Below are 26,584 nucleotides of genomic sequence, written 5' to 3'. Positions count from 1 at the left end.
CATGTGTCCTGCTCTAGGGTAGGGAGTAGTATCCTGTTGAGGGGTGACTGACATTCTAACCTCCTTCTAAACCCCACAACAGGAGAAGTTCCTAGAGATCAGTCGTCTCCACTTCCGCACAGTGCCTTCCAATCCCCACTACTTCTTCTATTGCCCTCCATCCAGCAGGCGAGAAGTGAGTGGCTCTCTTCCTTACCTCTCTCGTGCCCTCAACCCAGAGGCCCACCCAGACCCTCTTGAGTCTTGGTTCCCTGAGGCCTGGATGTGGCTCTTGTCTTGCCTTAGATCAAGCTGTCTAAGGCAAGACAAGTGTAATCCCACTTGCCTAGGATGAGGCAAGTGGGATTCTTGCCTCATCATCTTGCTTCATTCTTTTGCCTAGGATGAGGGGCCTCGGGACACAGTAGACAGAAAAATCAGTGACCTGGAGTTTTCAGAGGCTGAGCTTATGGGAGAAGAAGGTATGTGGGCAAGTGAGTCAAGGTGGGGAAGGCTGCTTCACGCCGAGATTCAAGGGTTCCACTGCCAGCCTCTCTCATTGACCATGTGACATGCACTACTAGGAGACACATCTGCCTGCTGTGTGGTCACTGAGAGTGACCCAGAGCTAGAGGTAGAATACCGGGAGAGCCGTGAATCAGACCTGGGGCCTGCTGGGCTAGACTCTGCCTCGCTGTCAGATGTAGACACTGTGAATCCTGATGAAGACTCCTTCAGTATCTTGGGGGGCGACTCACCCACTGGGCCTGAGAGCTTCCTTCATGACCTGCCACCGCTCTTCCTGCACCTCACGTGCTCCGTGCGGCTACGTGGGCAGCACAGCTCAGTACCTGTGTGCAGCCTGCCTACCTGCCTGGGTGAGTTTGAGGCAGCCTGAGGGAAAGCCAAAGGTCCTGGAACAGCCTGCCTAAGTGGGAGTGGAGGGGAGCCTAGGGTTATGTCTTTTAACACATAGATCTTGGAATCTGTGCTTGTCTTAGAGCCCTCAGCAACTGCTAACTTTCCCCCTCTCCCAGGCCAGGTGCTTTCCAGTCTGGAGGGCCCCCCAGTTGGAGGCCGAGTTCCCTTGAGGGACCTCAGTGTGACTCTGGATGTCTTCATGCTGACTTTGCCCCTGGAAGTGGAGCTCCCCACGGCCTCGGACCCTCAGCACCACCGGTGTGGCAGCAAGTTTGGTGGGGGGTTTGGGACCTTTTTAGGGTAGGGGGACCACTAAGCGAATCTAGAGCATTTGAGGACTAAGGACACCTTGAGGAGTCCAAGAATGAAGTAAGGAGGAGGCCCTGGTAGGATAGTAACTCCTGACCTTTGACTTGTTCCCACCCTGTTCAGGTCAACATCTGAAAGCAGTGCTTCATTCCCACGATCCCCAGGGCAGCCATCATCTTTAAGGTCAGATGATGGCCTCGGGCCCCCACTGCCACCCCCAGAAGAGGAGAGGTACTTCCTTATCTCCCTGTCAGAGTTCATTACTGCTTTTCAATTTCATTTTCTGGAAACCAATATCTAAACCTTTCTTCCAATTAGGCACCCAGGACTATCCAATTTGGCCACGCCCCACAGACTGGCTATTGAGACCACCATGAATGAGGTGAGCCCCCCACCCCCAACACTGTAATTGATTCCCTTTCCATCGTATGAGTGAGATAAGGTACCCCCTTTGTTCTGGGATAGAAGTGAGGCCTCTCTCAGTCTATGAGGCAAATTATCTTCTAGTCCGGGAGTAAGGGGATGCCCAAGGAAGCAAGGGAGATGCCCTTTGTCACTTGCTGTCTAACTGTAGATCCACTGGTTGTTGGAAGATGAGATGGTGGGGGCACTCCGAAGAGGGGGCATCCCACAGAGTCCTGCCCTGCACCGCGCAGCTGCCCATATCCATAGTTCTCCTGGACGCTCCACCTGCCTTCGCCAAACTCTGCCACTGAGTTTTGTATTTGGGCCAGAGCGTTCCCTCACACAATTCAAGGAGGTAAGTTGCCCTCCGAACACTGCAGGGTCACCTTGGGGCCCGTCCTTCCCTGGGCCCCAGGCACAGGACTGGAAGGCCGTCTGTTAGTTCGAACTCATAGAGTTATCCCTCCTGTCTCCCTGCTCACCACATCATCTGCCCTAACCCCTGTGCTTGGCAGCCCAACTCACTGGAAAGAAACCCAGCTCCCAACCTGGTCACTGCTCCTGTTGAACCTTAGGCAAGTCACTGAATCTTTTCTTACCTCAGCAGTGGGGATGCCAGCATCTGCTTTACCAGGTAGTTAGGAGCGTCTCATGAGGAAGTGTAGCTCACCATGTGTAGGGAGGACTGCCCTGCCTAAACTGTGATCTTGGCTCCTGCTCTCTAGGAGTTCCGCCGCCTCCATCTCCCTGGCCATGTTCTTCTTGAAGACCCTGACAGTGGCTTCTTCTTTGTGGCAGCTGGCCAACAGCCAGGTGGGTCCCATGGGGAGCCTTCTTCAGCGGCCTGGGCTTGGCACAGTCATGAGGACAGGGCTGAAGGCATCGAAGGGGAGGTGAGTCTCACCTGGGAATGGAGGGGGGTGGTGGGTGTGTGGGGCCTATACCTCAGTCCTGACTTCCTATTCCTCAGACCCTGACAGCCAGCCCCCAAGCACCTGGGTCCCCAGAGGATTCTGAGGGTGTCCCCCTCATCAGCCTGCCCAGCGTGCCACAGGGAGGTAAGAGAGGACTTGGGCAGCAGTCTGGAGGCCAGGACCAGATCCCTGACCATGCTTCCATTTTTGGAGGGAGGCCCTAGACAGGATTGAGAGAGGCTCCAGGCATTTTCCTTCTCTATCCAGGGAGTCAGCCTGGGCCCAGCCGGGGATTAAGTCTCATGTCCAGTCAGGGCAGTGTGGACTCAGACCACCTAGGTAAGCTGGGGGGACGGGGTGAAGGACTCTAAGCTGATGGGAGGTGGGCTTAGGGCTGTACTGGGAAAGGTCTGGGCAGGAGACATCAGAAGGGACTAATCTGAAGTGCATCAAGCCAGATGCACCTGGAGGATCAGATGAGTCAGGCCCAGCTTCGGATGGGATTGACCTTCAATGCGTCTGACACAGGTTATGATGGTGGCAGCAGTGGCTCAGACAGTGAGGGTCCCAATGACACCCTTGGTGAGAAGGCCCCCTTCACATTGCGGACTCCACCTGGGCCAGCACCTCCACAGCCTTCACTCTCAGGCCTCCCTGGGCCCTGCCTGCCTGACTTCTGGCTCATTGTCCGGGTCCTGCAGGACCGTGTGGAAGTGTATGCACATGCACGGTAAGTAGAAGCCAGGGCCTGCACCCTCATGCTCCCATTAACCTCTTCTCTCTGCTCCCACAGTACCTCTCTCCAGTGTTGTTAGAAGTAAGACTTGGGACTGAGAGCTTGGGTAGAGATCCAACTTGTATTCTTAGGTTGGTGGCTCCCGATCACTTCCCACATCTTACAGCTAAGCACATCACATTCAACTGTCTTATAGATGAGAGTCGAAAAGCTGATGGGGATTTTGGCTTCTCGCTGAGCATTAACAACATCTAAGGATCAGAGCAGCTTTAGAAGTTCGTGTATAAAAATAAAGCATAATAAGGCTGGGCGTGGTAGCTCATGCCCATAATCCCAGCACTTTGGGAGGCCGAGGCAGGCGGATCACTTGAGGTTAGGAGTTCGATACCAGCCTGGCCAACATGGTGAAACCCCGTCTCCATTAAAAATACAAAAATTAGTTGGGCGTGGTGGCAGGCGCCTGTAGTCCCAGCTAATTGGGAGGCTGAGGCAGAAGAATCTTGAACCTGGGAGGTGGAGATTGCAGTGAATGAGATTGTGCCACTGCACTCCAGCTGGGGCGACAGAGTAAGACACTGTCTCAAAAAATAATAAGGCATAATAGCTAATATTTATCAAGTGCATACTATGTGGTAGGCACTGTTCTGGCGCTTACATGAATCCACTCATTTATCTACATAACCCTACGGCGTATTAATGTCCTTATCATATGGGTGAAGAAACTGAAGCACAGGCCAGTTAAATACTTGCCCAAGGCCATAGTAAGTGACAGAGCCAGGATTCCTGCATAGGCATCAGTTCACTACTGCTCTCATCTCAGGGGTGGGTGGCATATGCAGGGTAAGGTGGGGCTGAGAAGAAAGGAAGACCACCATTCTGAAGAAGACTTGAGAAGAAAGAAGAGGTGCACAGCATAAAGGAGCCTCAGTGTGGTGCCCGTATGGGAGCTGGTGAAGCAAGCGTGGAGCCTCGGCATCCAGAACTGCTCTTGAGAATTCCATCTCTTCCATTTCCCACCAGGTTTACCTCTGTCCAAGCCTGCTCACTTTTCATGGTTTCTCTTGGCCCCACCTCCATGACTTTCTCTCCCCCTCGTGATACGTATAACTGCAGTTATGTCATATACATATCATACCATTACATATAACTCCTCCCCACTGCAGTTCTGGTCAGATTATCCTTCCTTCCCAGGAGCCTGATTCGGGAGGATGGGGGGCCGGGCACTGAGTGTCGCCACCTGCAGCAGCTCCTGGTGAGGCGAGTTGGGGAGATCTGCAGGGAGGTCAACCAGGTAAGGGGCAGGACTCTCCAGACCCGGACACACAGAGCAGATGAGAACCAAATTTCTAAGAACTTGATTTTCAGAGGCTATTGGTCCATTTCAGAATCAATAATTATGGAAAGTCTTTGACTTCCCCAGTTAGTAGGATGCTGTTTCTCCCCCAGCTCCCTACAGCCTTGGGAGTGCTCCACAACCCACCCCCAGTAACAGTGGGTTACTCTCTCATACCATCCCAGTAACCATGAGATACTCCCTCTCATTGCACTGTGCTAGCATTAGTGATATACTAGTGACCCAGACAGAGGGACGCTGTAACTCTGTGGAGCTTGTGTAGAATGGGGGACAGTTGAACAACTGAATTACACAACTTACTTCAATTACAATTTTGAAGAATCCTAAAAGGAACAGTAGAAGCTGCTATGAAAGCATGTAACAGGGATCTGACCATCTGAAGTATCAGGGAAAGCTTCTTAGAGGAAGTGATTTTTAAGCTGAGACTCGACGGATGGTGAACAGATTCTGGCACCAAAGGGGCAAGTGTTCCTGACTGAGAATCACTCTCAGAGGCCTGAGCTTTGACCTCTCTGTGATGACTGATATTCTTGTTGACCTCCAATCCCCAGTGATAGTGGTCATTCTCTCTGGCATTTGATCACCCCTGACCACCACCACCCACTTAGGAGGAGGTATTTCAGTTCCCTGACCTCATGCTCCTTCTCCCAGCGACTGCTTCTTCAAGACCTTCATGACAGCCACGTGTGTAACTCTCTTCTGGTGGCCGAGAGTGAAGAAGATCTGTGGCGCAGTGAGACTCCCTTCCACTCCCGTCAGCGGGCACCACTGCCCAGTGATGGTGAGATCCCACCCAGGAGCCTCCCTCACAAGGCAGTGCTGCCGCCCTTTCTTTTACCGAATACTCTAGTGAAAGCTGAGGGCAGAGTCCTCATTACTTGGTCATCAGTGCCAAGTACTAGAGAGAGAGCAAGGAGGATAGGACAGGAAAGGATCACTGGACTTGGCTGCTGCTGCGAGTTCATCAGTGATTTTCATGGAAGTAATTTCAGTAGAGAGATGGGAATAGAAAGCAGATGAAATGAAAAGTGAAAGAGGGTGATAGGTGGGGCAGAGAATAACTACTCTTACAAGTAGCTTGGCAGTGAAGAGACAGAGAAAATAGATACGGCAGTAACTAAAGGAAGATGGGGGCAAGGAAGGAGCTTTAAAATAAAGTAGAGACTTGAGCTTGTTTATATTCTATAGGGAAAGAGCCAGGGGAGGGGGAGAGGTTGAAGAATACAGAAGAGGAGAGATCACTGAAGGGGCACCAGGCCATGATCTGTCTTCCTAAGAGTCTGCTTCTGCCTGGCCCTGTCTTGTTAACCAGAATGACCGTCTTTCCCTGGCAGGGAAATAGTCAGGAATGAGGAGTTTGGGGGAGTGAGAACAAGCAGGCCAGTTCCCAAGTAAGAGAAATCCAGAGGGGAGGAGCCTGAAGGCCAGTAGAATTGCCTTCTGATTGGCTGTTCTTCCAGACAGGCAGCCACAGGACTGCTTTGGGATTTCTAGTCATGGTAAGGGAACATGATAATCCACTCAAGATGGTAACTGAAGTCTCGACACTTCTCCCTTCTCTTATTCCTGATGACCTCTCACCCAGACGGATAGAGGAAAAGCTGAACCATAACATTCCTTTGCAGTTCTCCTCTGGTTTAAAAGTAAAATCAGACCACTCCTTATTTTTAACATTCTCAGCAAGTCTGTAGACAAACGTTTCTGATATCTCCAGGAGAATGCATCTCTCAGCACATCCTGGGATCTCCTCCATATCGAAGCAGAGTCCCCATAGTTAGTGGACTCCCATGGTTTCAAAGGCATCTTCTGCAAATTGAAGATGAGCTAGGACAGGTGAACAATTTTACTTCAAAATGACTTCCAGCAGCCTGAGATGTAAGACCAGTCAGAACCCAGACACAGCCCTTCCTCATTTTAGTCTCTCCAGAATTTTTCCCTGAAACCCTTAGCAACCAGCATTCCATTCCAGAGCCTCTGCCTTTACACAGAAACTTCAGCCTCCTGGGTAGCCTGTGTGCTGTTCACACTTGACAGCAGCTTCTCTGAGAAAACTGCCACTTTGATTCACCGGAAGGCTCCCTGGAAACCTGAAAAGGGTCGAAGGAGGCATTGTACTGTGGCCATGGGCTCCTGTGTACTGCAGCCATGGGCTCCTGTGTACTGCCACACTACCCTTTGGGTTTATTGGCGTTTCTGTCTTCCAAAGCCCAGGACAAAGTTTATCCCTCCTCTGCAGCTGGTGTGCATAAGCAGCCATACCCTTTTGGTTTTAATGAGGTTACTGTTGCAACTCCCTGGAGGACATAGTGTTAGAGTGCTACTGACATATATTATGACAGGGTCAGAATCTCTTGACATGATCTTGAGGATTTCCTCATGCTTTGCCTGCCTTGATACCTCTCATTAGCTCCTTCTCTAAGTCTCCTTGAGATAGTTCTGGAAGCCTTTGTGCTATATGACCTGTGTTCCTAAGGGCATGTATCTACCTGGCCCTGTCGTGTTACCCAGAATGATCATCATTTCTCTGCAATAGTCAGGGATGAGTCTGGAGGAGTGAGGACAAGTAGGCCAGTTCCCAGGTGAGAAGTCTGTGGAGGGCAGAGGGTGGTGTGTCCCATTTCTAATCCCTGCTCCCCCTCACCCAGATTATGCTGCTGATGAGAGCTGTGCGCCCCGAGGGTACCTGGCAGCCACAATGCAGTTTGTCCCTGGCCATTTCTCCTGTGACGTTGTGTGGGGAACTGTGATCCGAGTCCATTCACGCCTCAAAATGGGGCCCAGCATGGGGGTCTCTCGGGGTATGTGATTGGCATGAGAGGGCAGGAGAGCATTGGAAGGATCTGGAAAAGGCAGTTTCCTGAGCCCATGTTATTCCCCCAGCCATCCAGGCCCTGCGCTCTGTGCTCAATGCCTTCTCTGTGGTGAACCGGAAAAACATGTTTGTTTACCAGGAGCGAGCAACAAAGGCTGTGTACTATCTTCGGTATGTGGCCCTTGGAAGGTGGGTAGGGCATGAATTAAGGATGGCCTGGGAGGAGGCATGTCCAAAGACATGCTGCTCTTTCCCAGGCTCCTAGAGACATCCTGCAGTGACCGGCCATGGAAAGGGGATGCGCTGCCCCCTTCCCTCGCTCTGTCCCGAAGCCAAGAGCCCATCTACTCTGAGGAAGCCTCGGCATGTATCACTCCCACTCTCTGATGCCCCTGTGTTCCTCTTGCACTTTGCTCTCTGGAACCGGGGCCCTGACCACAGTTTTCCCTGTAGGGTCCTCGTTCTCCCTTAGACATGGCCTCTAGCCGCAGTTCAGATGCTGCTCGTCCTGTGGGCCAAGTGGACAGACATATCCAGCTGCTGGTCCATGGTGTTGGGCAGGCAGGTAAGGTCTGAGGAGGGGGTAGGGGAGTTGCCACATGAGGCTCCAGAATCCTCTGGGACTTCTCTTAGAACCTTGCAAGCATTACACTAGAAGTTATGTAACAGTCTCAGCCCAAGACCTGGCACATGTTAAGTGAGCCATAAATACTAGCTGGAGGCTCCAGACCCTCTGGGACTTCTCTTAGAACCTCCTATTACTCTGCCCTGGGTCCCTCCTCTAGTTCCTGCTGTGCTCGGGGCTTTCCTCAAGCAGGAGCTGCATGGGAAGGGACTGGCTTCTGCCATGTTCAGGGTTAGGACTGCAGTTGACTGAGGCACAGCTTGGGGAAGGGGAGCTGGGGTGGCTGGAGAACTGGTGGTGCCACCGGCCTGATACGAGACTGGGTTCGGGGTGAAGAGGATGGTTATTCGGGATATATTTTGCCCCAGGTGTCCAGTAGGCAACTGGATTTTCCAGCTAATATTTATAGCTCAATTAACATGTGCTGGTCTTGGGCTGAGACTGTTAAATAACTTCTAGTGTAATTCTTGCAACAAACCTATGAGGGCGATGCTATTATAATTCTCATTTTATGGATGAAGGCACAGAGGTTTTGAGAGTAAAACTCAAGTGTCCATAGTCACATAACGAGTAGTTTGGCAGAATTGGAACCTAGTGCTGGCTACCTCCAGAGCCAGCACTCCTAACACTGCCTCTAGTATACAGGGGATTCTTTGAGTTTGGCATGATAGGGCTGCTATGGGGGTAGCTGGATCCTCTACCAGTGTCCCCACCTTCCCACCATGGCTGTGTCAAGGTCCTGAGATCACGGATGAGCTCGTGCGAGTTCTATGTCGGCGCCTGGATGAGGCCACGCTGGACGTCATCACAGTTATGCTTGTTCGGAACTGCAAGCTGACACCAGCTGATGTGGAGGTCAGCTCCCCTCTAGGCACCAGCATCCTTCCCAGACTCAGCCACAGGTTCCAGGACAGTCTAGGCTGGAACTTCTGCATTCAGCTCTGCCCTCTTCTTCCCACTCTGCAGTTCATCCAGCCCCCTGGAAGTCTCCCCTCAGAGGTGCTGCATCTGGCCCTACCCACCTCCTGCAGGCCCTGGCTTCCAGCCCTGGCATGGTACCTACGGCAGAACTTGCTCATCTTCCTGCACTCTCCCAAGTACACAGATAGCAACAGCCGGAACCACTTCCAAGTGAGATGGCACTCATCTCTCTCCACACTCACGTGCACCCCTGCCCCCTGCCCCACGCACTTACTCTTTCCTACCGATACCCCTATATGTACCTTTGCCCATGGACCTGGGTACACCCATGCCCCCCCGGGGACCATTATTACCCGCCTGTGTCTTCTCATGCTCCCATGTCTACCTGCACCACATTCCCCACTGTGGGCACCCATCCCCGAGGGTTTTGTCCATTTGCTTGCTCTTAGTGCTCTGTGGCTGTTCTTTCCCCAGCATCCACTCCCACCACAGGGTGGCCTCCCTGACTTGGACATCTACTTGTATAACAAGCCTGGTGGACAGGGCACTGGGGGCAAAGGTACGGTGCAGGGCACGGGCCTGTGGCACCACCAGGTGAGGGAAAGCCTTTTGTCATCCTATTGCTAAGAGGACGTTTCCCAGGCTTGCAGCTGAGTGGAGGGTCGTGGGAGGGGTGGTCTGCAAGTCCCAGAGCTGAGCCTTCCTATGGATTTCTACCCAGGGGTTGCCTGCATCACTCTAGCCTTTGTGGATGAAGGAGGGGCCCCCTTGTCACTGGCGTTGTGGCCCCCCTCCTCTCCGGGACCCCCAGACCCACTGCGAGAGGAGGAATTTGAGCAACTGACCCAGGTCATCCGCTGCCCGGTTGTTCTGGACAGTTCTTCAGGTGGGACAGCTTGGTCAGAGGATGAGGTGTTCAGTTATTGCTGTGGGAGGTAAGGGTGGTGAGTAGAGTGGGATCTAGGGACACCCTCAAGTGTCCCTGTTCTCCTTCCAGCTCAGAATGGGGCCCCACGGCTTCGATTGGATGTGTGGGAAAAGGGGAACATTAGTATTGTGCAGCTGGAGGAGAAACTCCGAGGAGCAGCTCGCCAGGCCCTGGCCGATGCCATCATCGAGCTTCAGCTGCTGCCAGCTTCACTATGTACAGAGGACACACCCACAGGTATGCAAGTCAAGAGGTCCCTGGGGTCCAGAGAATGTCACAGATCCAAGCAGGACAGTGTGGCAGGTGAGCGTGCAAAGGTGGCGTTTAGGGGAAGCATGTCAGAGAACTACTACATCAGAACCACTTATTCACAGTTGTCCGTGAGCTTGTCTGGGCATCATCCAGGTGCTACACTGGCAGCAGTGAACGGATGCAGCTGCTCACCCACTTAGAGAGGGCTATTGCATCAGAGGCTCACTTCACACAAACACATGCAGCAGCACACTATCAGTTGTATATACTGTCATTCACTGACAGGTAGAATAGGTGGCAAGTCACTGTCATACCAGTCTTGAGGTTCAGTTTTCTAGAATGGGGATTGATGATCAGTGATGGGTGTCTGTAATGTCTGATGTCCACAGGAAGTCTCAGGAACGGATCGTTGGAAACTAAGAGCTCTGCAGGCCGAGCTAGCACCTTTCCCCCTGCCCCTGTCCCTGGGGAGCCTGTGACTCCACCCAGCAAAGCAGGCCGACGTAGCTTCTGGGATATGCTGGTAATGGAAGGAAGTGGTGAAGTGGGCATCTACCTTTCTGCCTGCCTCCTAGCTCCTCCTACACTCCCTCCTGCTTCCCAGTCCCCCATAGGCCTTGCCACAGTGTCCTTTCATATAAAACTGCTCTGTCCTGCCAGACACCATGGCGTGTACCTTTAGTCCCAGCTCCTGAGGAGGATGAAATGGGAGGATTTTGCTTCAGGCCAAGAGTTCAAGGCTGTAGTACGTTGTGATCATGCCTGTTAATGCACTCCAGCCTGGGCAACACACAAACACTCTGTCTCAAAAAAGCAAAACAAAAACTGCTCTGTCTTTTGGACTGGAGTTTGTAGAATGTGGCAGTTCTCACTGATGTAGAGGGAGCCTTAACTTACTTTGTGCCTTCACTTCCATTTTTCTTGTCGGATCCTCACAACAGCTTGCAAGATAAGTAGAGCTTTTACAGTGAGGAAGGTGAGGCTCAGGAAAGTTAGGTAACCTGCCCAAGGCTCCTTAGCCAGCCCCTGGGGAAGCCAGGGTCTGAACCCAGACCTCTGAATCCTCCTAGCTCACTGCTGTTCCATAGTGCCTCCATCCCACACCTTTCCTCTTCCCAGTAGCCCTTCCTCATTCACTGCATTGCCCCCAGAGTAAAACAGAATGTGGGGATTTGGGTTCCCCCAAAACAACTGACGACATTGTCCTGGATCGGCCAGAAGACACTCGGGGCCGGAGGCGTCACAAAACCGAGAGTGTTCGGACTCCTGGTGGAGCTGAGCGGGCGCCAGGCTCAGATTCTGGAGCCCAGAGACAAAAGTATGTGTGTGGTGGTGGTGTGCCCTAGGAGGGTATGGGTGTGAAGTCACAGATGGGCCTTGGTCTGTATAAACATACAAGTGTCATGTATGGACATGAGGCTCTTACTCCCACTGTCTTCAGGCGCCGGACAACACAGCTAGAAGAGGGTGAGGTGGGGACCCTTCATCCTGTGTTTGCCCGTGTTGCTCAGCGCTGGATGGAGTTTATGGTTCAGATTGGTGAGACCCCAGCCTCCCCTCCCATCCCTCAACCCCAGCCTGGTCTCCATCCTGCAGCTTCACAGTGACTCCTCTGCCTCCTAGGTTGTGCCTCAGTGTCCAGAAGCTCTGCCCACATGGTGTCCCGGTTCCTCCTTCCATCCATCCTGTCTGAGTTCACCGCACTGGTCACCTCAATGGCTGGAGACACCAGTGTCCGCATCTTTGAGCAGCATTTGTGAGTGTAGATCCTATAGAATTGAAGGGAACTCCCCTAGACTTCCTAAAAGCTGGGCCTACAGGAAGCCAAACCTGAGGAAGCTGAGCTAGGAGAGGTGGAAACAAGGCCCAGGGAGGTGAAGGCTAGGCCAGGGAGTGGTGTCATGGATGGCCTTTCTGTCTGTCCTCCCTTTCAATAGGGGTTCAGAGCCAGAGATCTTCGGCCCTTGTTCCCCTGGGCAACTGGGCCCCTCTCCCCGCCCTGCAGCTGAGCGGCATCTGCTGCTTCTGGGAAGGAACTTCTTGCAGTGGAGGAGACCAACACAGCAGGGTGAGGGCATTGCCTGGGGGGGCGGGGGGCGGGTAGGCTAAGAGTAACTGGTGGGGTCTCCAACCTTGCAGAGGGGAGGGTGGGATCAAGGGGGATCTGTTCCCAGGCCCCTATTATGCCCCTCCCCCACCCTGTAGCTGCCAAAGCCATGCAGCGCTTCGAGCCAGGAGGTGATGGGAGCTCAGGGCGAAATGCTCCCCGGCAGAGGCTCTTGCTACTAGAGGTTGTGGACAAGAAGGTAAATATGGGGCCAGGGACTGGGTGGGAAGAGGGGTTCCGTGATCTCACTGACCCTGACCCCCGACCTCCAGCTACAGCTGCTGACCTACAACTGGGCTCCAGACCTGGGGGCAGCATTGGGCCGAGCGCTGGTTCGCCTGGTGCAGTGGCAGAATGCACGAGCCCATCTCATCTTCTGCCTACTCAGCCAGAAGCTTGGCCTCTTCCATCATTATGGCCAGTTGGACTTCCCCGTGCGAGATGAAAAGGTACCTGCTGCTCTGGTTCTTCCTATAGTTTTGGCTACTGAGGGGTCAGTTAAAGGAAAAACCAGCTTAGAAGCCAGAAAGATGGGACAGACTGAGGGCAGAGGTAGTGGGGAGGGAGAGTCTGAGAGAGGAAGCCCTGGGATGAGAGAGAGGGTCCGAGGGCAAAGGCTATGAACCCATTGCAATGCTCCATCTCTCAGGAGCCAAACCCATTCCTGCTGCCGACCATGGAAGTGGAGACCCTCATCCGGAGTGCAAGTCCCCCGCTGAGCCGTGAGCAGGGCCGGCTGAGTGGGTCCTCTCGTGGTGGGGGTCCTCTTCCCCTGGACACATTCCCCTTTGACGAGGCCCTAAGGGATATCACGGCTGCCCGCCCCAGCTCCGTACTTGGTCCTGTGCCCAGACCTCCTGATCCTGTCACCTACCATGGACAACAGTTCCTAGAGATCAAGATGGCAGAGCGCAGAGGTGAGGGTACTGGGCCAGGCAGCAGGGACAGGAAATCTGTGGAGTCTGGGAGGAAGGGGGTGACAATGCCTGGGGCTACTACTAATGCCCTCAACCCTCAGAGCTGGAGCGCCAGATGAAGATGGAAAACCTGTTTGTAACCTGGCAGCAGCGTTCTACCCCAGCCACCATGCCCATCAGTGTGAGTGACCCCAGCTTGCATCTTCCTTGAGGATCTGTGATCCTGCCCCGTCACTGCTCCATGCTCACTGCCCTGTTTCCCCAGGCTGGAGAGCTGGAGACCCTGAAGCAGTCATCCCGCCTGGTGCATTACTGTGCAACAGCCATGCTCTTCGACCCAGCTGCCTGGCTGCATGGGCCCCCAGAGACCTCTGGACCCCCTGACGGGCAGGTAAGGCTGACTCCCAGACTTCTAGCAGACCTTTGCTTACCCCACAGTGACCCCCCTCCTCCATCCCCAGCAGGATGGTTGACAATGGGGAGAGTCTTCCTTGATCTTTACTCTCACAGCGGCGCCATCGCCCTGAGTCAGGGTCTGGGAGCCGAGAGGCCCCCACAAGCTGTGAATCCTTGGATGTGTCGCCCCCGGGAGCCCGTGAGGAGCCTTGGCTGAAGGAGCTGAGCTTGGCTTTCCTGCAGCAATATGTGCAGTATCTGCAGAGCATAGGTTTTGTGCTGGTACCACTGCGGCCCCCCTCACCCGCCCGCAGGTGAGCCCGTCCCTGTTTTCCCTTCTGTCTTCTCCTCCTGCACTGCAAGTGAGGCCCCACAGGCCCTTCCTCTCTTTACAAGGTCCTATGTTGACAGTTTGGGCTGGGCCTGTGCATGTTTATCCCACCAGGCTTGCACTCATGTGAGGGTCTCAGATACTTTCACACAGCCCTCATGCGTGTCCTGCAGACCTTGTATGCTTTATGGAACTCATGATGACACTCGTACAAAACTGTGTCCATTTTCACAAAGCTCATGCCCACACACATCTTGTACACTTACACACTTGCATACATCCCCACATGTGAATTTTTTTGGAGATGGAATCTCACTGTGTCGCCTAGGCTGGAGTGCAGTGGCGCGATCTCGGCTCACTGCAACCTCCACCTCCTGGGTTCGAGCAATTCTTGTGCCTCAGTCTCCCAAGTAGCTGGGATTACAGGTGCACGCCACCCTGCTTGGCTACTTTTTTGTATTTTAGTAGAGATGGGGTATCACCATGTTGCCTAGACTGGTCTTGAACTCCTCAACTCAGGTAGTCCGCCCACCTCAGCCTCCCAAAGTGCTAGGATTATAGGTGTGAGCCATCACGCCCGGCCTGCACATGTGAATCTTGTACATGCTCCTAAGCCTCTGGATCTAGGACTTAATGATTCCTGTCCTTATCATCCCACTGACCTCTCCTGAGATTTGATGTAGTTCTCGGCCCAGGGAAGTCCTTTTCTCACCAAGGACCTCTGTGCTAGGCCTACTTGCATCACTGTCCTTGGCCTGTTCTTGGTCATGTTCACCCACTGGCCAGTACTGACAGGTCTGAGTCTTGGGAAGTAGGCAGCCCGTCTGTTGCCACCTCCATCTCCCCTGAGCTCAGGGACAACTCTGCAGCCACCTTTTCATCCACTGTCAAATCTCAGATTCCCGTGTTTGTGGCCCCTGCTCTATGTTCCTCTCCAGATTCTGTGTTCTCTGCCCTTTCCCAGTGGCTGTATGCGAAAAATGAGCTGTTCACCTTACACACAGCTACTTTCGTGTCTCCAGATTTGTGAGTTTATCAAGGCATGTTCTCCCTCCTCTCTGTTTTCAGTTAGAACCTTTTCAAGCCAGTAGTCCAGAAATGCCAGTTCCAACTCTCTTATGTTTCTGTGACTAGCTCCCCACTCCCGAGGTTTCCCTCTCTTCCAGGCATTAGGAAGAGAAGGCGTGCCTGCCCCTCCTGTGATCCCATCTCAGAGGCCAGGCTGGCCCCTCCTACCCTGGGGAGGAGCTGCCCAGCTTGCTATCTTGACAGCCAGTTCCCAGCTCTAGGAGCTTCTCTAAAGGACTTTAGTTTGCACACTTGCCATCAGTTACGCTCTTCCCCCCAAATCTGAATTCCTTTAGACACTGGGTTAAAAAAAAATGTTTCTACAGCAAAATTTAAAGCCAGGTCTTCCCTTCCCACCAATCTTTAACAATCACCAATCACTAAGTCTTGTCCCAGTTTCCTTGAGGTTTAAATGGGACATTTTTTCCACCAGAGGTTTTGACCCCCAGCAAGAATTCTGGCAGTTTATAGCCCCTTGGCGTGAGTGGGTCCCCCCAACCCCTTCTGTTCTGTCCCTTCTTCCCAGTCCCTCCCCTGCTTCCCTTCTCCCCTATCCTCTGCACTAAACTGTAACGAGCAGTAGGCCTCTGAAAGCCTGGAACTGCCATCCCCCAATCAAAAGACAGCAGCTTTGCCCTCTCAGAGGAAGGTACCTAACCAGGCATCAAGCATCTCCTTGAATTTTCCTAATCAAATTGTAGACAGGCATCACCTTCCCCCTTCTCTTTCCTGCCCAGCACACACCCTCTCAGTAGCAGAGGCTTAGTCTCCACCTCCCCACTGAGCACTGTTTTTGCCTCCCTTGAAGCAGCAGCTGCTACGGAGAGAGCCCGGCCTTGCAGTCTAGACCTGGACTCCAGGCCCAGCCTTGCCACTCACAGTGGCAACTTTGTGGGTCTGTTTCCTCCCTTGCAAAATGATTCCATATAAAACAGATTCTGGGTCTGATCACCGTGACTGCATGCCACTAGCCTGCCTCATCCTCTTATCCCTCCTCCTTTTCTATAGCACCAGCCGGCCACGGGCCATGGCTATCCTTGGAACAGAGGGTCGAGGCTCCTTCTCCTGCCCTAAAACCAAGACTGATGGGAGCCCCAAGGTAACTTGTCATATAATGGTAAAGTTACTGATGCTAAATTACTTTCCCACGGGCTGAGGTCATTGACCCTGAGTGATGTACCGAGGTCACTGATCCCAGACTGACACCATTAAAGTCAGGGTCCAAGGGACTTCCACCCTACTGATTCGAGGCTGGTGAGCCCCCAAACCTTGCCCCCTTTTTCCTTTCTTCAGAGCACTAGCTCTCCGGTAACCACCTACCACCTGCAGCGGGCACTGCCTGGGGGCATCATCCTCATGGAACTGGCATTCCAGGTAAGCAGGAGGAGCACTGAGTGGAGACAGCCAGACCCACCTGTCTCTCGCCTTCCTGATCTCATCTTCACCTTCCCTCCAGGGCTGTTACTTCTGTGTCAAACAGTTTGCCCTGGAATGTTCCCGAATCCCAATGGGGCAGGCTGTCAACTCACAGGTATGTGAATGAGCTATGGGCACAGTCAGTGCACCCCAGTGTGCTGTGGGCAGCATGGCTCCATGTCCCATTTGCTGGGCAGTAGAGTAATGCAGTAGGCGGGCTGGCCCAGTGACTTATTCACTGCTATGGCCTGGCTAGGTCAGTGCTCATTCTGGTGCCATGACTGCACTCACTACAAGGCTGACCCCATCGGTCATCCAAAGCGTGTTCAGCTGTAGCCCTGAGGCAGCACAGTGCCTGGTCTGGCCTGTAGTCATCTAGAGTCTGTGGCAGACCCTGATGGAATCTGGGATAGAGCAAAATGGCCCAGTTTCTGAAAATGGCCCTAGTTTCATGGAAATAGTTACAGTATGAAAAAGGGAGGCTAGAATGGGGAGGCCTTCCCACAGAAACCATTCTGGCAGAGGGCGTTCCACTAGGCCACAGCAGCAGGGGAAATCTTGCGCTTCTTCCCACGGAAGGAGGGAAATGTGTATTGGGCAGCCAGTGCAGCCATACCTTAACCCTGTCTCCTGCTGCTGCCTCCCCAGCTGTCCATGCTGTTCACAGAGGAGTGTGACAAGGTGCGGGACCTGATGCACGTGCACTCGTTCAGCTATGACTTCCATCTGCGCCTCGTGCATCAGCACGTGCTAGGTGCCCACCTGGTGCTGCGGCACGGCTACCACCTCACCACCTTCCTGCGACACTTCCTGGCCCACCACCCTGACGGACCCCACTTTGGCCGCAATCACATTTACCAAGGTCAGTGCCCAAGGGCAAGCCAGTGAACCCAAAAAAGAACAGGCCACAGGTGCCTCCAGGTCAGGGCTGGTGGGACCACCTCCCTGGACAAGTGGTCCCATGTTGTTAATCACCTCATGTCACACATACCACGTCCCCATGTTTCTGTCCTGTGTCTGTTTCTTACCAGAGTTTGGACCCCATGTCACATGTCCCCTGCCCTCTGAGTCACTTCTGTCCCATCTCAGTGTTCCACAGGAATGCAGGAGCTCCTAAGGAAAGCAGACCCACTCTGCCTGCCAGTCAGAGCCTTAAAGACTCCCATCCCTGTGCCCCACCAGACCAGTGTGTCTGTCCTAGGCTTAGTGTCTGCTGTCTCCTGTTACTTACCCCTCAGGGACATTGGAGCTCCCCACACCACTCATTGCTGCCCACCAGCTGTACAACTACGTGGCTGATCACGCCAGCTCTTACCACATGAAGCCATTGCGAATGGCCCGGCCAGGGGGCCCAGAACACAACGAGTATGCCCTGGTGTCGGCATGGCACAGGTAAGGCTGGGAGGGGCATCCAGCATGCACGCTGTAGGAGCTGGGGTTGGGACATACTTGCAGTAGGGAGACCAGTGTTTTCTTGGGCAGGGGTGAGGTTTGTTTTATTAGAACCCCAGAGTTGACATCTCCCCAACCCGTCCTGCACAGTTCTGGCTCCTACCTGGACTCTGAGGGACTTCGCCACCAGGATGACTTTGATGTGTCTCTGCTTGTCTGTCACTGTGCTGCACCCTTTGAGGAGCAAGGAGAGGCTGAGCGGCACGTTCTGCGGTCAGCAGATCCCCTACCTTGAACATGCCCATTTCCCAGCCTGCCCCACCCTGCCCTGTGTGTCTCTTGCTACAACCACCACTCTCCTGCCCTGCTCCCCACCCCAGGCTACAGTTCTTCGTGGTGCTCACCAGCCAGCGAGAGCTCTTCCCCAGGCTCACTGCTGACATGCGCCGCTTCCGGAAGCCACCCAGACTGCCCCCTGAGCCAGAGGCTCCTGGGAGTTCAGCTGGCAGCCCTGGGGAGGCCTCAGGGCTTGTTCTAGCGCCTGGACCGGCTCCTCTGTTCCCACCACTGGCTGCAGAGGTGGGCATGGCACGAGCACGGCTGGCTCAGCTGGTGCGGCTGGCTGGAGGGCACTGCCGTCGGGACACCCTTTGGAAGCGCCTCTTCTTGCTGGAGCCACCAGGGCCTGATCGACTGCGGCTAGGGGGGCGCCTGGCCCTGGCAGAGCTGGAGGAACTCCTAGAAGCAGTCCATGCCAAATCCATTGGGGACATCGACCCCCAGCTGGTAAGGAACTGTGGGCTCCCGAAAGAGCTGGGATAGGTGCCAGGAATTCCACTGGCAGCCAGGGCAGAGGGCACAGGAATCTGAGGTGACTGGCACAGAAGACTCAGGCCTGTGGCTCCTCCCCCAGGACTGCTTCCTATCCATGACGGTCTCCTGGTACCAGAGCCTGATCAAAGTTCTCCTAAGCCGCTTCCCCCAGAGCTGTCGCCATTTCCAAAGCCCAGACTTGGGAACTCAGTACCTGGTAAGTCCCCTTGAGCTTCCTCTGAAAAGGGAAACACAGCAGAAATCCTCACCAAACAGATGTGCCCCTCAGCCTGACCAAACAAGCTCTGCTCTGGAGGGAGGCCTAGACAGAACGGGACTACACAGATACATGTAAAACCCTTCCAGTACCGGGCATCGAGCTACAGCATGTGATTCTCTGAGCAGCTCTGCCCTCAAAGACTCACCAAGAATACAAGCCTTGGCTTGAGATCCTGAGGGCCAGGCTCTGGAACTGACAACCCAAGGAGCTGTCAGAACTTTGTCAGTAGGCTGGAGCCCCAGAAAGGACCCCTTGGACTTTGAAGCCTTGTTACTTAAAGTGTGGTCCACAGACCAGCAGCCGCAGCACCTGGGAGCTTGCTGAAATGCAGGCTCTCCGGCCACATTTCAGACTGTTGACTTGGGATCTGCAGGTTGACAGTCTCCCCAGGTGATTTGTGTGCACACTGAGGCGTGAAAGCACTGCTGTAAAGGACAGGTAGAGATAACTGTGGTGGTGGACACAAGCACAGGGCATTAAGGAGCCCACAGAGATGGGCCCGGCCAGAGCTGAGGTTCAAGAGAGGAGGCATTACAAGAGAAGACTTCAAGTGAGAAAGTAGGAGGTGGAGCCAGGTGAGGGGTCCTGCAGCACAGTGCTTGTGCAGAGGATTCATTTCAGGGTGCAGGAAGGGTCTCCCAGAGAAGCCAAGGTCAGTTAGGATGAGGCTGCAGTAGTGTCGGCGGTTGTGAATGGAGGGAGGTGCTCCTGCGGGTGGTGGGAAGGCTGGAGCAGGAGTGGGTTTTGGGGAAGGGTGACAAGCCCAGCTTGGGGCAAGCTGAGTCTGGGGTCCATAGGCCCTTCACTGTCTGCAAGGTCTGTAGGCATCAGGGATTCGAGCTCAGGAGAGTCCTAGGCAGCAGCTCTGTGAACAGGCGGTAACTGAAGCCTTGGGAGAGCAAATCATCCCGGGATGGATCACCAAGCAGAGCGTTAGGGAGCAGACGGACATAAGGGGACGACAGGACAATCCCAGGGGTGGTCAGAGAGGAGTCCCAGGACAGGAGGCAAGGAGGTTGTGCCAGGGGTACAGCACTCTCTGTTGATTGGCTTCAGTGTGCCAGGCTCTGTGTAGGGCCTCCAGGATCAACTGTTACCCCTCATTCTGATGCAGCTCAGACAGGCTGACCAGCAAGCCAGCGAGGATGAGGACTGAGGCTCAATTTGGAGACACGGTCCTATGTGACCTCGGGGTGCAGGCGGGGTGAGGTGTGGAGATGGAAGTAGGCCTCTCCTCATCCTCCCTTCACCTCAGGATGCCCTGTGGGAGGGTCTGTAGGGTCTGTGTCCCCTCCTCATCTTTCACTGCAGGTTGTGCTGAATCAGAAGTTCACTGACTGCTTTGTGCTAGTGTTTCTGGACTCCCACTTAGGAAAGACGGTAAGAACGAGTGGGGGGCTTTGTGTCAGCCTCATGGGAGGCCGTACCCCAAATGCTCCACCTCGGAGCCTGCTGAGGTTGGGGTGCCCACCCTTTCTGAGCCCTGCCTCCTATCCCCACCCATGCCCTCCTCTCACCAGTGCATCCCCACCGTGTTCCCCACAGTCTCTGACAGTGGTTTTCCGAGAGCCCTTCCCAGTACAGCCCCAGGACAGCGAGAGCCCCCCTGCCCAACTGGTCTCCACCTACCACCACCTGGAGTCTGTCATCAACACAGCCTGTTTCACCCTCTGGACCCGCCTCCTCTGAGGGAGTGGACTGGACCACTGAATGTCACTGTTCCTTGAATCATGGGCCTACCAGATTGCCTGCCAGAGGCAGGACTGACCAGCCCTTCTGGGCCCCAGGGCAAGCCAGACACTGAGTGACACCAAAGGCTTTGTAACTATGTCTTGAGGGTCTGCTGCACCAGCCTGGCAGCAGGAACCGCCCTCCCCAAACACCCACAGCCACTGACCCATCCAGGACTCCAGAGAGTCAGGTCAACCCCGAGGACCCCTTGGGCCCTTCTGGGGTACTCCTTTCGGCCCCCCTGGTAGAGTCTCGGGAGTTCACACGGGGTGGCAAACACCCCCTAGAGCTCCTCTGCCTGAATCCTGCCCCCTAGCCTTTGACCACTGTCAGCCACCTGTGTCCCTTGAGCCTTCGGGTCTTCACTTCCCACTTGGACATCACTGCTGGACATTCCCATCGAGATGACACCTGGGTTCCAATCCCAGCTCTGCCTTTGAAGCACTTGTGGCCACCGTCAAGTCCCTTTGCTCTCGGACCCTGGGTTTCTCATCCTTTAATGAGGTGGGTTCAGAAGCTCTCCCATCTTCACAGCAACCCTGGCACTGGCTTCTCAATTGGAGGGAAGCAGCAGAGAAACTGAAGTGTTAGACACTATGTGTCCCACCACCCCATTACAGAGACATATGACAATGTTCAGCAGGTCATCTTTAATGCAGAGGAGGAGATGGGATGTCACTCGCTGTCTGGAGGCACGTGGGTGGTGTGCAGGCCCTCACTGGCCAGCCTCTGGGTGGCCCCGCCTATCCCAATATGAACGTAGCCAACTCAAGCCCTCTACTGTGTCTCCTGCAGGGAGAGGGAGGCCTCGGCACCTTAGCCCACAAGGAGAAAACAGCCCCTGTCCGGGTCCCTCCAGAGCTCCCTTCCCCAGGGCCACGCCTCACCTCGAGGCTGATACTCGCAGCCCACGAAGCCTTTGTAGCCTTCATCTTCCAGCAGTTGAAACAGATAGGGGAAATTCAGCTCTCCGGGGCTGCTGGGCTCCCCTCGGCCTGGGACCTGTGCCACCTGCACATGCCCTGGGGACAGATGTGGACAAATGTGGGGTCCAGGCTCCTGCCAGGGCCTGAAGGACAGATGTGGGGATTGAAAGGGTGGGAGGGCAAAGGAAGGTCCTCTCACCAACAATGGGCAGGAACTCCCGGATGTTTCCTGTCAGGTTCCCATCCATGATCTGCCAGTGGAATATGTCCTAGGGAAGAGGATACTACATTCCGAGACCCCGCAGGCCCCGCCCTCCTTCCGATCTGCGAAGTACCCCCTTCCACTTACCATTTGTAATTGGAGGTTGGGTCTTCCTACCTTCTGTAAGATGGCTGCCGCTGTAAGAGAAGCCAGGGAGGGGACCGTGAGCCTCAAGAGCACAGGAATCAAAAGGGACAGAAGGAGAGACAGGGCTGGGGTCGTACCCTGCTGGGGCGTGTCCAGGAAGTACTGGGGGTCAGTGATGCGGGTGTTGATGGGCTCCAGCAGTCCCACGAGGTCCTCCTAGCAGCATGTCGGGTGCTGTGAATAGAGCTCCTTCCCAAGTTTGTCCCCCATCAGTCAGTCACTGGTCAAGGCCCTCACCTGTTCCTCTGACCTAGGCTGGCAGCCTCACGTGCTGTCCCCACTGTGCACCCCCTTCTCCGCACACCCACAGAGACATGTAAGTACGTGTGTGTTTCCACCTTTCTCACCTGAGCCAAAACCCCAGCTGCATGCCTCAGGTTCTCCAGAAAAACGGCCTCCATCTCAGCCTTGACTGCTATTCGGTCAGCCCCCTGGGGTACTCGGCCAGCCATCAGGTGGATCCTGTGGGGAAGATGGACTGGAGGCCTTGCCTCCCTTGGCTCTCTCTGCACCTCTTCCAGGATTCCCTGACTGTGCCAGCCCTCGTCCGTCTCCCCAGGTCTCCAGTCCATGGCACCTGGGTCACGATGCCCAGGTATCCCAGCACTTTCAGAGACACTTCAGTGATGGCCGAGGGGCAAGCCCTTTCCCAGACATCTCAGTGTCCACCCACCGCCTCCTGCCTCCAGTACTTTCCAAAACCTTTCCTTCCCTCAGTCCTTCTCCTCAACCTGTAACCTGCTAAATTCTCACCTTTAAAAATTGTCCTGACCTTTGCTTGCCCTTCTCAGGTATTCCATGCTGCTGTCTCTACTTCCTCTCCTTGCATCTACTTAGCCTCTTCCCATCTGTTTTCTGCCCCCACCATTGACCAGTAGTGATCCCCTCTTGCCAGTTCCTTCTGAGCCTGTTTGGCCTCTGCAGGATTTGACATTTGAATCAGCCCCACTTTGAGCCGTCCACCTCCTCCCATCATCCCCTGATCTTATCAGCCACATCCAGCTCCAAGCAGACATTCCAGGCCTCCCCATCCCAACAGGCTACATACATGTCCAGCCTCAGGAACGCTGCCAAATACACCAGGCCTCCTCTTGCCACAGCACCCTTGCAAGGAACACTCAACTTCCTGCCCATCAAGCAATGCCCACTCCTTGAAGACAGTCCAAGCATCACTACCTGTAAGCAGCTTTCTCTGATCCAGACAGGGTTAGGTGCCTACCCTGCTCCCACAGCTTCCTGGAATAGGCCTGTCCTCAAATGGATCACTGTATATATTTACTCTCCTATCTGCCTAGGCAGACTGAGCTCCCAGCATGGGATCCCAGCATGGGGTGAGCATGAAAGAGTGGCAAACAGACTGGCATAAGACAGATAAAATACAAAAGGCAATTTACAAAGGACCAGGACCGCAGAGGCAGAGATAAACCAGTGGGCTCAGACTTCTGAGCGTCTCAGATCTGGCGTCCTCGACTCCCTGAACCTGCATCAGGGTCATGGGTCACAGAGGGGTGGGGGTGGGGTGGAGCGGGGTACCTGGGACAGCCCAGGGCTTTGGCATACCGCACGGCCTGCTCCAGTCCCTCTCGGAAGGCCGCCTGTCTCCCGGGGACGGCCCCCAGCCCCATTTCCCCCTTCTCTTGGTCTCCTGCAGAGAGAACGGGCCTCAGCCCCCGGCTCGGGCACTCCCCTGCCCGCGCCCCGGCACCCCCCAGCCCTCCCGGCCCGCGGCGCACCCGGGGGCGTGTTGATCAGCACAAGCCGCAGCCCCGCTTCACGCGCGGCGCGCGCCAGCGCCTCAGGCGTCTCCGCGTACGGCCAGGCCACCTCGACGGCCTCGAAGCCCGAGCTGCCCGCGGCCCGCACCCGCGCGGGGAGGCCGGGGAGCTCGGGGAATAGCCAGGACAGATTGGCGGAGAAGCGCAGCGGCGCCATGCCTGGGGAGGCCGGGCCGGGCGGAGTCCGCGGGATCCAAAGGCGGCGGGCGGGGGCGGGGCTCTCCTTGCTGGCCCTGCAAACGAACGAGCACTGTTCGTGGTTAGAAAAGCGAAGTGCTGTAAAAACCCGGGCCTTCACGAAAGGCGCCTACCGTTAGCGAGAGAGGGATCACGGGGAGAGGCGAAGGGGCGGAGCGAGGGAGGCCGGAAAAGGAGCAGGACCCGCGCCGGGAGAAGGTGGGGAGGCCGGGCTCCAGGGCCTGAGAGCCGGACGCGAAGCAAGAGAGAGCTGGCTGCCCGAGGGCCCGGTTGCAATGATGGGACACGCACTTTAATACTGAGTCTTTCCTCTGATTATAAAAATGCTATCTGTTCGTTAAGCAACATTTGAAAGCTGTATGACCAAATAAAGAAGCACTTTTATACCGCCAGTTATCACACCACTAGCCTGTTGGCTTTCCCGTCCAAATTTTAAAATATGCAATTTTTTTCTTTGGAAATTCTGATCATTCGGTATATGCTGTTTTATAGCCCTTTTTCATGGAATATTATTTTGTGAGTATTTCCTCGTGTTTTCCAATAGCCTTCAAAGTCAGTGCCTTCGCTGCTCATTGTCGCACACCTAAGCAGCAAGTCATTATTGTACTTTGTGGTTGGATATCGTGTGTGTGCACGCGCGCTGCAAGCGCACTTTCAGGTACTTCTTAGTCCCTATCTCTGACTCTTTTCCGAGTCTTTTTCTAGAGATGTCCATCACAGTGTTTGCCCGTTCACGCCGCTAGTCTTTTGCAAGGGAAACCGCCCCATTGGAGCAGCTATGGGTGAGCTGTCCCTTTTTAGCCTTAGCCTCAGCTGATTGGACCAGGGAGGTCATCTGATCCCAGGGCAGCCAATCCATAGACTGGCCAAAAACCTCTTACTTGCGTCGTTTGGAAAGGTAATTTAACCAATCAAGAGTTCAAAAAAGGAAATGCTGAGAGTCAACAGGTGGTGTTGCCAGAAGGTGACTGGGCTGTAGAAACGACATAAGACAGTCCTATGGTAAAGAAAAGCTAGAGCGGAAAGGAGGGGAACCAAGTCCTGTGAATAGAGGTAGCACACTGAGAAACCCACGTCGTCCCAAGGGTGCCCAAACCCATAGCTGCCCCCAGGTCTGTGCACTTAAGGCTGGGATGCTTAGACTTTCCTGGGTTTCTGTGTCTGTATAGCCTCTTAATGTTTCTTGAGATAATTTGAATGATTTTACTTTCATCTACAATAACCCAACTGATTGGGCATGTTCTTATGGGTAGAATTACATGGTCAAAAATAGGAACATATTTAAGTTGTTGATATCTTAAATTTCCTTTGAAAAATATAAATTTATATCCCAACAATTCATGAGTAAACGTCATCTTGATCTATCGTCTGTGCTAACTTTGACAGAGAAGCTTAAAGTGCAACATTAGGAACACCCAGCTCCCACTGATTGTTCTGTCAACACTCAACTCCATCTCAAATGAGGCCAGCTCAGACACCAGGGATCCAGCCTGATCCCGTGGTGAACCCAAATTCTTGGCAGGTTCTGTTTCTTCAGCTCTGCCTCCAAGAACAGACTGCTGCCAGCTGACACTGATCACCTGATTTCATGCTCATTTGCAGCTGGTTATACACTAGGACCTTTGCCTTGTCTTGGAACGTGTTTCTCGTCCAATCAAGACCTCACTAAGCTTAACATTGTAATCAATCCCAGCTTTAGTGTGTTTGCAATCCAAAATTGACAACAAAGAGTAACATCTAGAGGAAGTAATTCCTTTATTACCACCTCACTGTTGATCTCCGAGTATGCAAATTCTATTTATGACGTTGACAGCACCACCATCTGCTGAGCTCTGCGTCAGAAACAAAATGTGTCCAACTCCCAATGGTCCACCCCTTTTTTCCTTGGACATGCCTTAGGGCAGTAAAGATTATACATAAACTAGACATAGGTGACTCACTTTCCCCTTAATTCCCTTACAACACCTTCCACCTTCACATAATATGCTCAAATAAATATATAAGGAGTGCAATGTCCATGAAAATTATTTGCTTTATTCACCTTTGACTATGTCTTATCCCACCTTGCAACACAGGCATGACACTAAGTTATCACAAGTTTTGATTCTTTGCATTTGCCTTTTTTTTTTTTTTTTTTTTTTTTTTTTTGCTTTATTGTGCTTCACAGGTACGTATTTGACTTTTAACCAAATAATTTGCACAGGTGTGATTTTAAAGTAACAACAACTTGTAAATAGTTGCATGGATAATGGCAAAAACTTTAGTACAGAGTTCAGAGTCTCATTTGATCATTGGATAACATTTGGCAATGCAGTAAAACATATTACAACTCATGTGAAATGCAAATCAAAACCTCAATGAAATTCTATTTTATGCCTTCCAGATTGGCAAAAATAAAAAACACATTATCAAATATTGGATAGGATTTGGAACAACTGCCAATAGGAGTGTAAATCACTATAACCTCCTTGGAAAACAATTTGGCATTGTCTCTTAAAGCTGATATGCCTATGATCCGACAGTTCCTTTCCCAGGTGTATCCCCTGAAGAAAGTTTTGCACAAGTGTACCAGGAAAGAAGTAAAGTGATGTTCACAGCAGAACTATTTATGTAGCAAAAAGATGGGACTAACCCAAATGTCCATCCATCCATCCATAGATGAGTTGTGT

General features: G+C 53.6%; 2 protein-coding genes across 14 annotated transcripts in view; one reads left to right on the top strand and one right to left on the bottom strand.

Moving 5' to 3' along the window:
- Window positions 1-21,246, top strand: part of SZT2 (SZT2 subunit of KICSTOR complex) — a 61,278-nt gene extending 40,032 nt beyond the window's left edge. For 5 of the 7 annotated variants that reach the window (XM_063802872.1, XM_054666108.2, XM_054666115.1 and 2 more), the window contains 43 exons: window positions 83-175; window positions 383-461; window positions 564-857; window positions 1,017-1,158; window positions 1,333-1,440; window positions 1,528-1,591; window positions 1,784-1,969; window positions 2,340-2,507; window positions 2,585-2,672; window positions 2,796-2,867; window positions 3,057-3,258; window positions 4,456-4,555; window positions 5,270-5,399; window positions 7,264-7,416; window positions 7,499-7,601; window positions 7,688-7,793; window positions 7,884-7,995; window positions 8,792-8,910; window positions 9,022-9,186; window positions 9,451-9,535; window positions 9,698-9,862; window positions 9,974-10,141; window positions 10,546-10,679; window positions 11,308-11,474; window positions 11,598-11,695; window positions 11,780-11,912; window positions 12,091-12,224; window positions 12,362-12,462; window positions 12,536-12,712; window positions 12,913-13,180; window positions 13,282-13,361; window positions 13,446-13,571; window positions 13,691-13,890; window positions 15,984-16,074; window positions 16,269-16,349; window positions 16,432-16,506; window positions 17,040-17,253; window positions 17,630-17,783; window positions 17,934-18,056; window positions 18,164-18,569; window positions 18,697-18,813; window positions 20,188-20,256; window positions 20,422-21,246. In XM_063802872.1, the coding sequence (XP_063658942.1) occupies window positions 83-175; window positions 383-461; window positions 564-857; window positions 1,017-1,158; window positions 1,333-1,440; window positions 1,528-1,591; window positions 1,784-1,969; window positions 2,340-2,507; window positions 2,585-2,672; window positions 2,796-2,867; window positions 3,057-3,258; window positions 4,456-4,555; window positions 5,270-5,399; window positions 7,264-7,416; window positions 7,499-7,601; window positions 7,688-7,793; window positions 7,884-7,995; window positions 8,792-8,910; window positions 9,022-9,186; window positions 9,451-9,535; window positions 9,698-9,862; window positions 9,974-10,141; window positions 10,546-10,679; window positions 11,308-11,474; window positions 11,598-11,695; window positions 11,780-11,912; window positions 12,091-12,224; window positions 12,362-12,462; window positions 12,536-12,712; window positions 12,913-13,180; window positions 13,282-13,361; window positions 13,446-13,571; window positions 13,691-13,890; window positions 15,984-16,074; window positions 16,269-16,349; window positions 16,432-16,506; window positions 17,040-17,253; window positions 17,630-17,783; window positions 17,934-18,056; window positions 18,164-18,569; window positions 18,697-18,813; window positions 20,188-20,256; window positions 20,422-20,565 (5,994 nt within the window). In that variant the 3' untranslated portion in view covers window positions 20,566-21,246. The remainder of the gene's footprint in view (window positions 1-82; window positions 176-382; window positions 462-563; window positions 858-1,016; window positions 1,159-1,332; window positions 1,441-1,527; window positions 1,592-1,783; window positions 1,970-2,339; window positions 2,508-2,584; window positions 2,673-2,795; window positions 2,868-3,056; window positions 3,259-4,455; window positions 4,556-5,269; window positions 5,400-7,263; window positions 7,417-7,498; window positions 7,602-7,687; window positions 7,794-7,883; window positions 7,996-8,791; window positions 8,911-9,021; window positions 9,187-9,450; window positions 9,536-9,697; window positions 9,863-9,973; window positions 10,142-10,545; window positions 10,680-11,307; window positions 11,475-11,597; window positions 11,696-11,779; window positions 11,913-12,090; window positions 12,225-12,361; window positions 12,463-12,535; window positions 12,713-12,912; window positions 13,181-13,281; window positions 13,362-13,445; window positions 13,572-13,690; window positions 13,891-15,983; window positions 16,075-16,268; window positions 16,350-16,431; window positions 16,507-17,039; window positions 17,254-17,629; window positions 17,784-17,933; window positions 18,057-18,163; window positions 18,570-18,696; window positions 18,814-20,187; window positions 20,257-20,421) is intronic. The other 2 variants (XM_054666110.2, XM_054666101.1) reach the window with 1 other exon arrangement.
- Window positions 21,238-24,209, bottom strand: HYI (hydroxypyruvate isomerase (putative)). Of its 7 annotated transcripts, none has more exons than XM_054666136.2 (10): window positions 24,029-24,161; window positions 23,676-23,950; window positions 23,476-23,587; window positions 22,991-23,092; window positions 22,290-22,404; window positions 22,020-22,098; window positions 21,883-21,932; window positions 21,733-21,802; window positions 21,495-21,629; window positions 21,238-21,396 (listed from the first exon to the last, which is right to left on the bottom strand). In XM_054666136.2, the coding sequence occupies exons 2-10, from the start codon at window positions 23,872-23,874 to the stop codon at window positions 21,323-21,325; spliced, it is 936 nt and encodes a 311-aa protein (XP_054522111.1). In that variant the 5' UTR covers window positions 23,875-23,950; window positions 24,029-24,161; the 3' UTR covers window positions 21,238-21,322. The 7 variants fall into 7 exon arrangements, with proteins under 7 accessions (XP_054522111.1, XP_063658978.1, XP_054522133.1 ...); XM_063802908.1 differs by having other exon boundaries at window positions 23,503-23,587; window positions 24,029-24,160; XM_054666158.2 differs by lacking the exon at window positions 22,991-23,092 and having other exon boundaries at window positions 24,029-24,209.
- Window positions 24,210-26,584: the final 2,375 nt, after the last annotated feature.

The sequence above is a fragment of the Pan troglodytes genome, chromosome 1 (genome assembly GCF_028858775.2).
Source record: "Pan troglodytes isolate AG18354 chromosome 1, NHGRI_mPanTro3-v2.0_pri, whole genome shotgun sequence".
Taxonomy (NCBI): Eukaryota; Metazoa; Chordata; class Mammalia; order Primates; family Hominidae; genus Pan; species Pan troglodytes.
The sequence above is the reverse complement of the archived record's forward strand: the minus strand, read 5'-3'. Positions and strand labels throughout refer to the sequence as shown.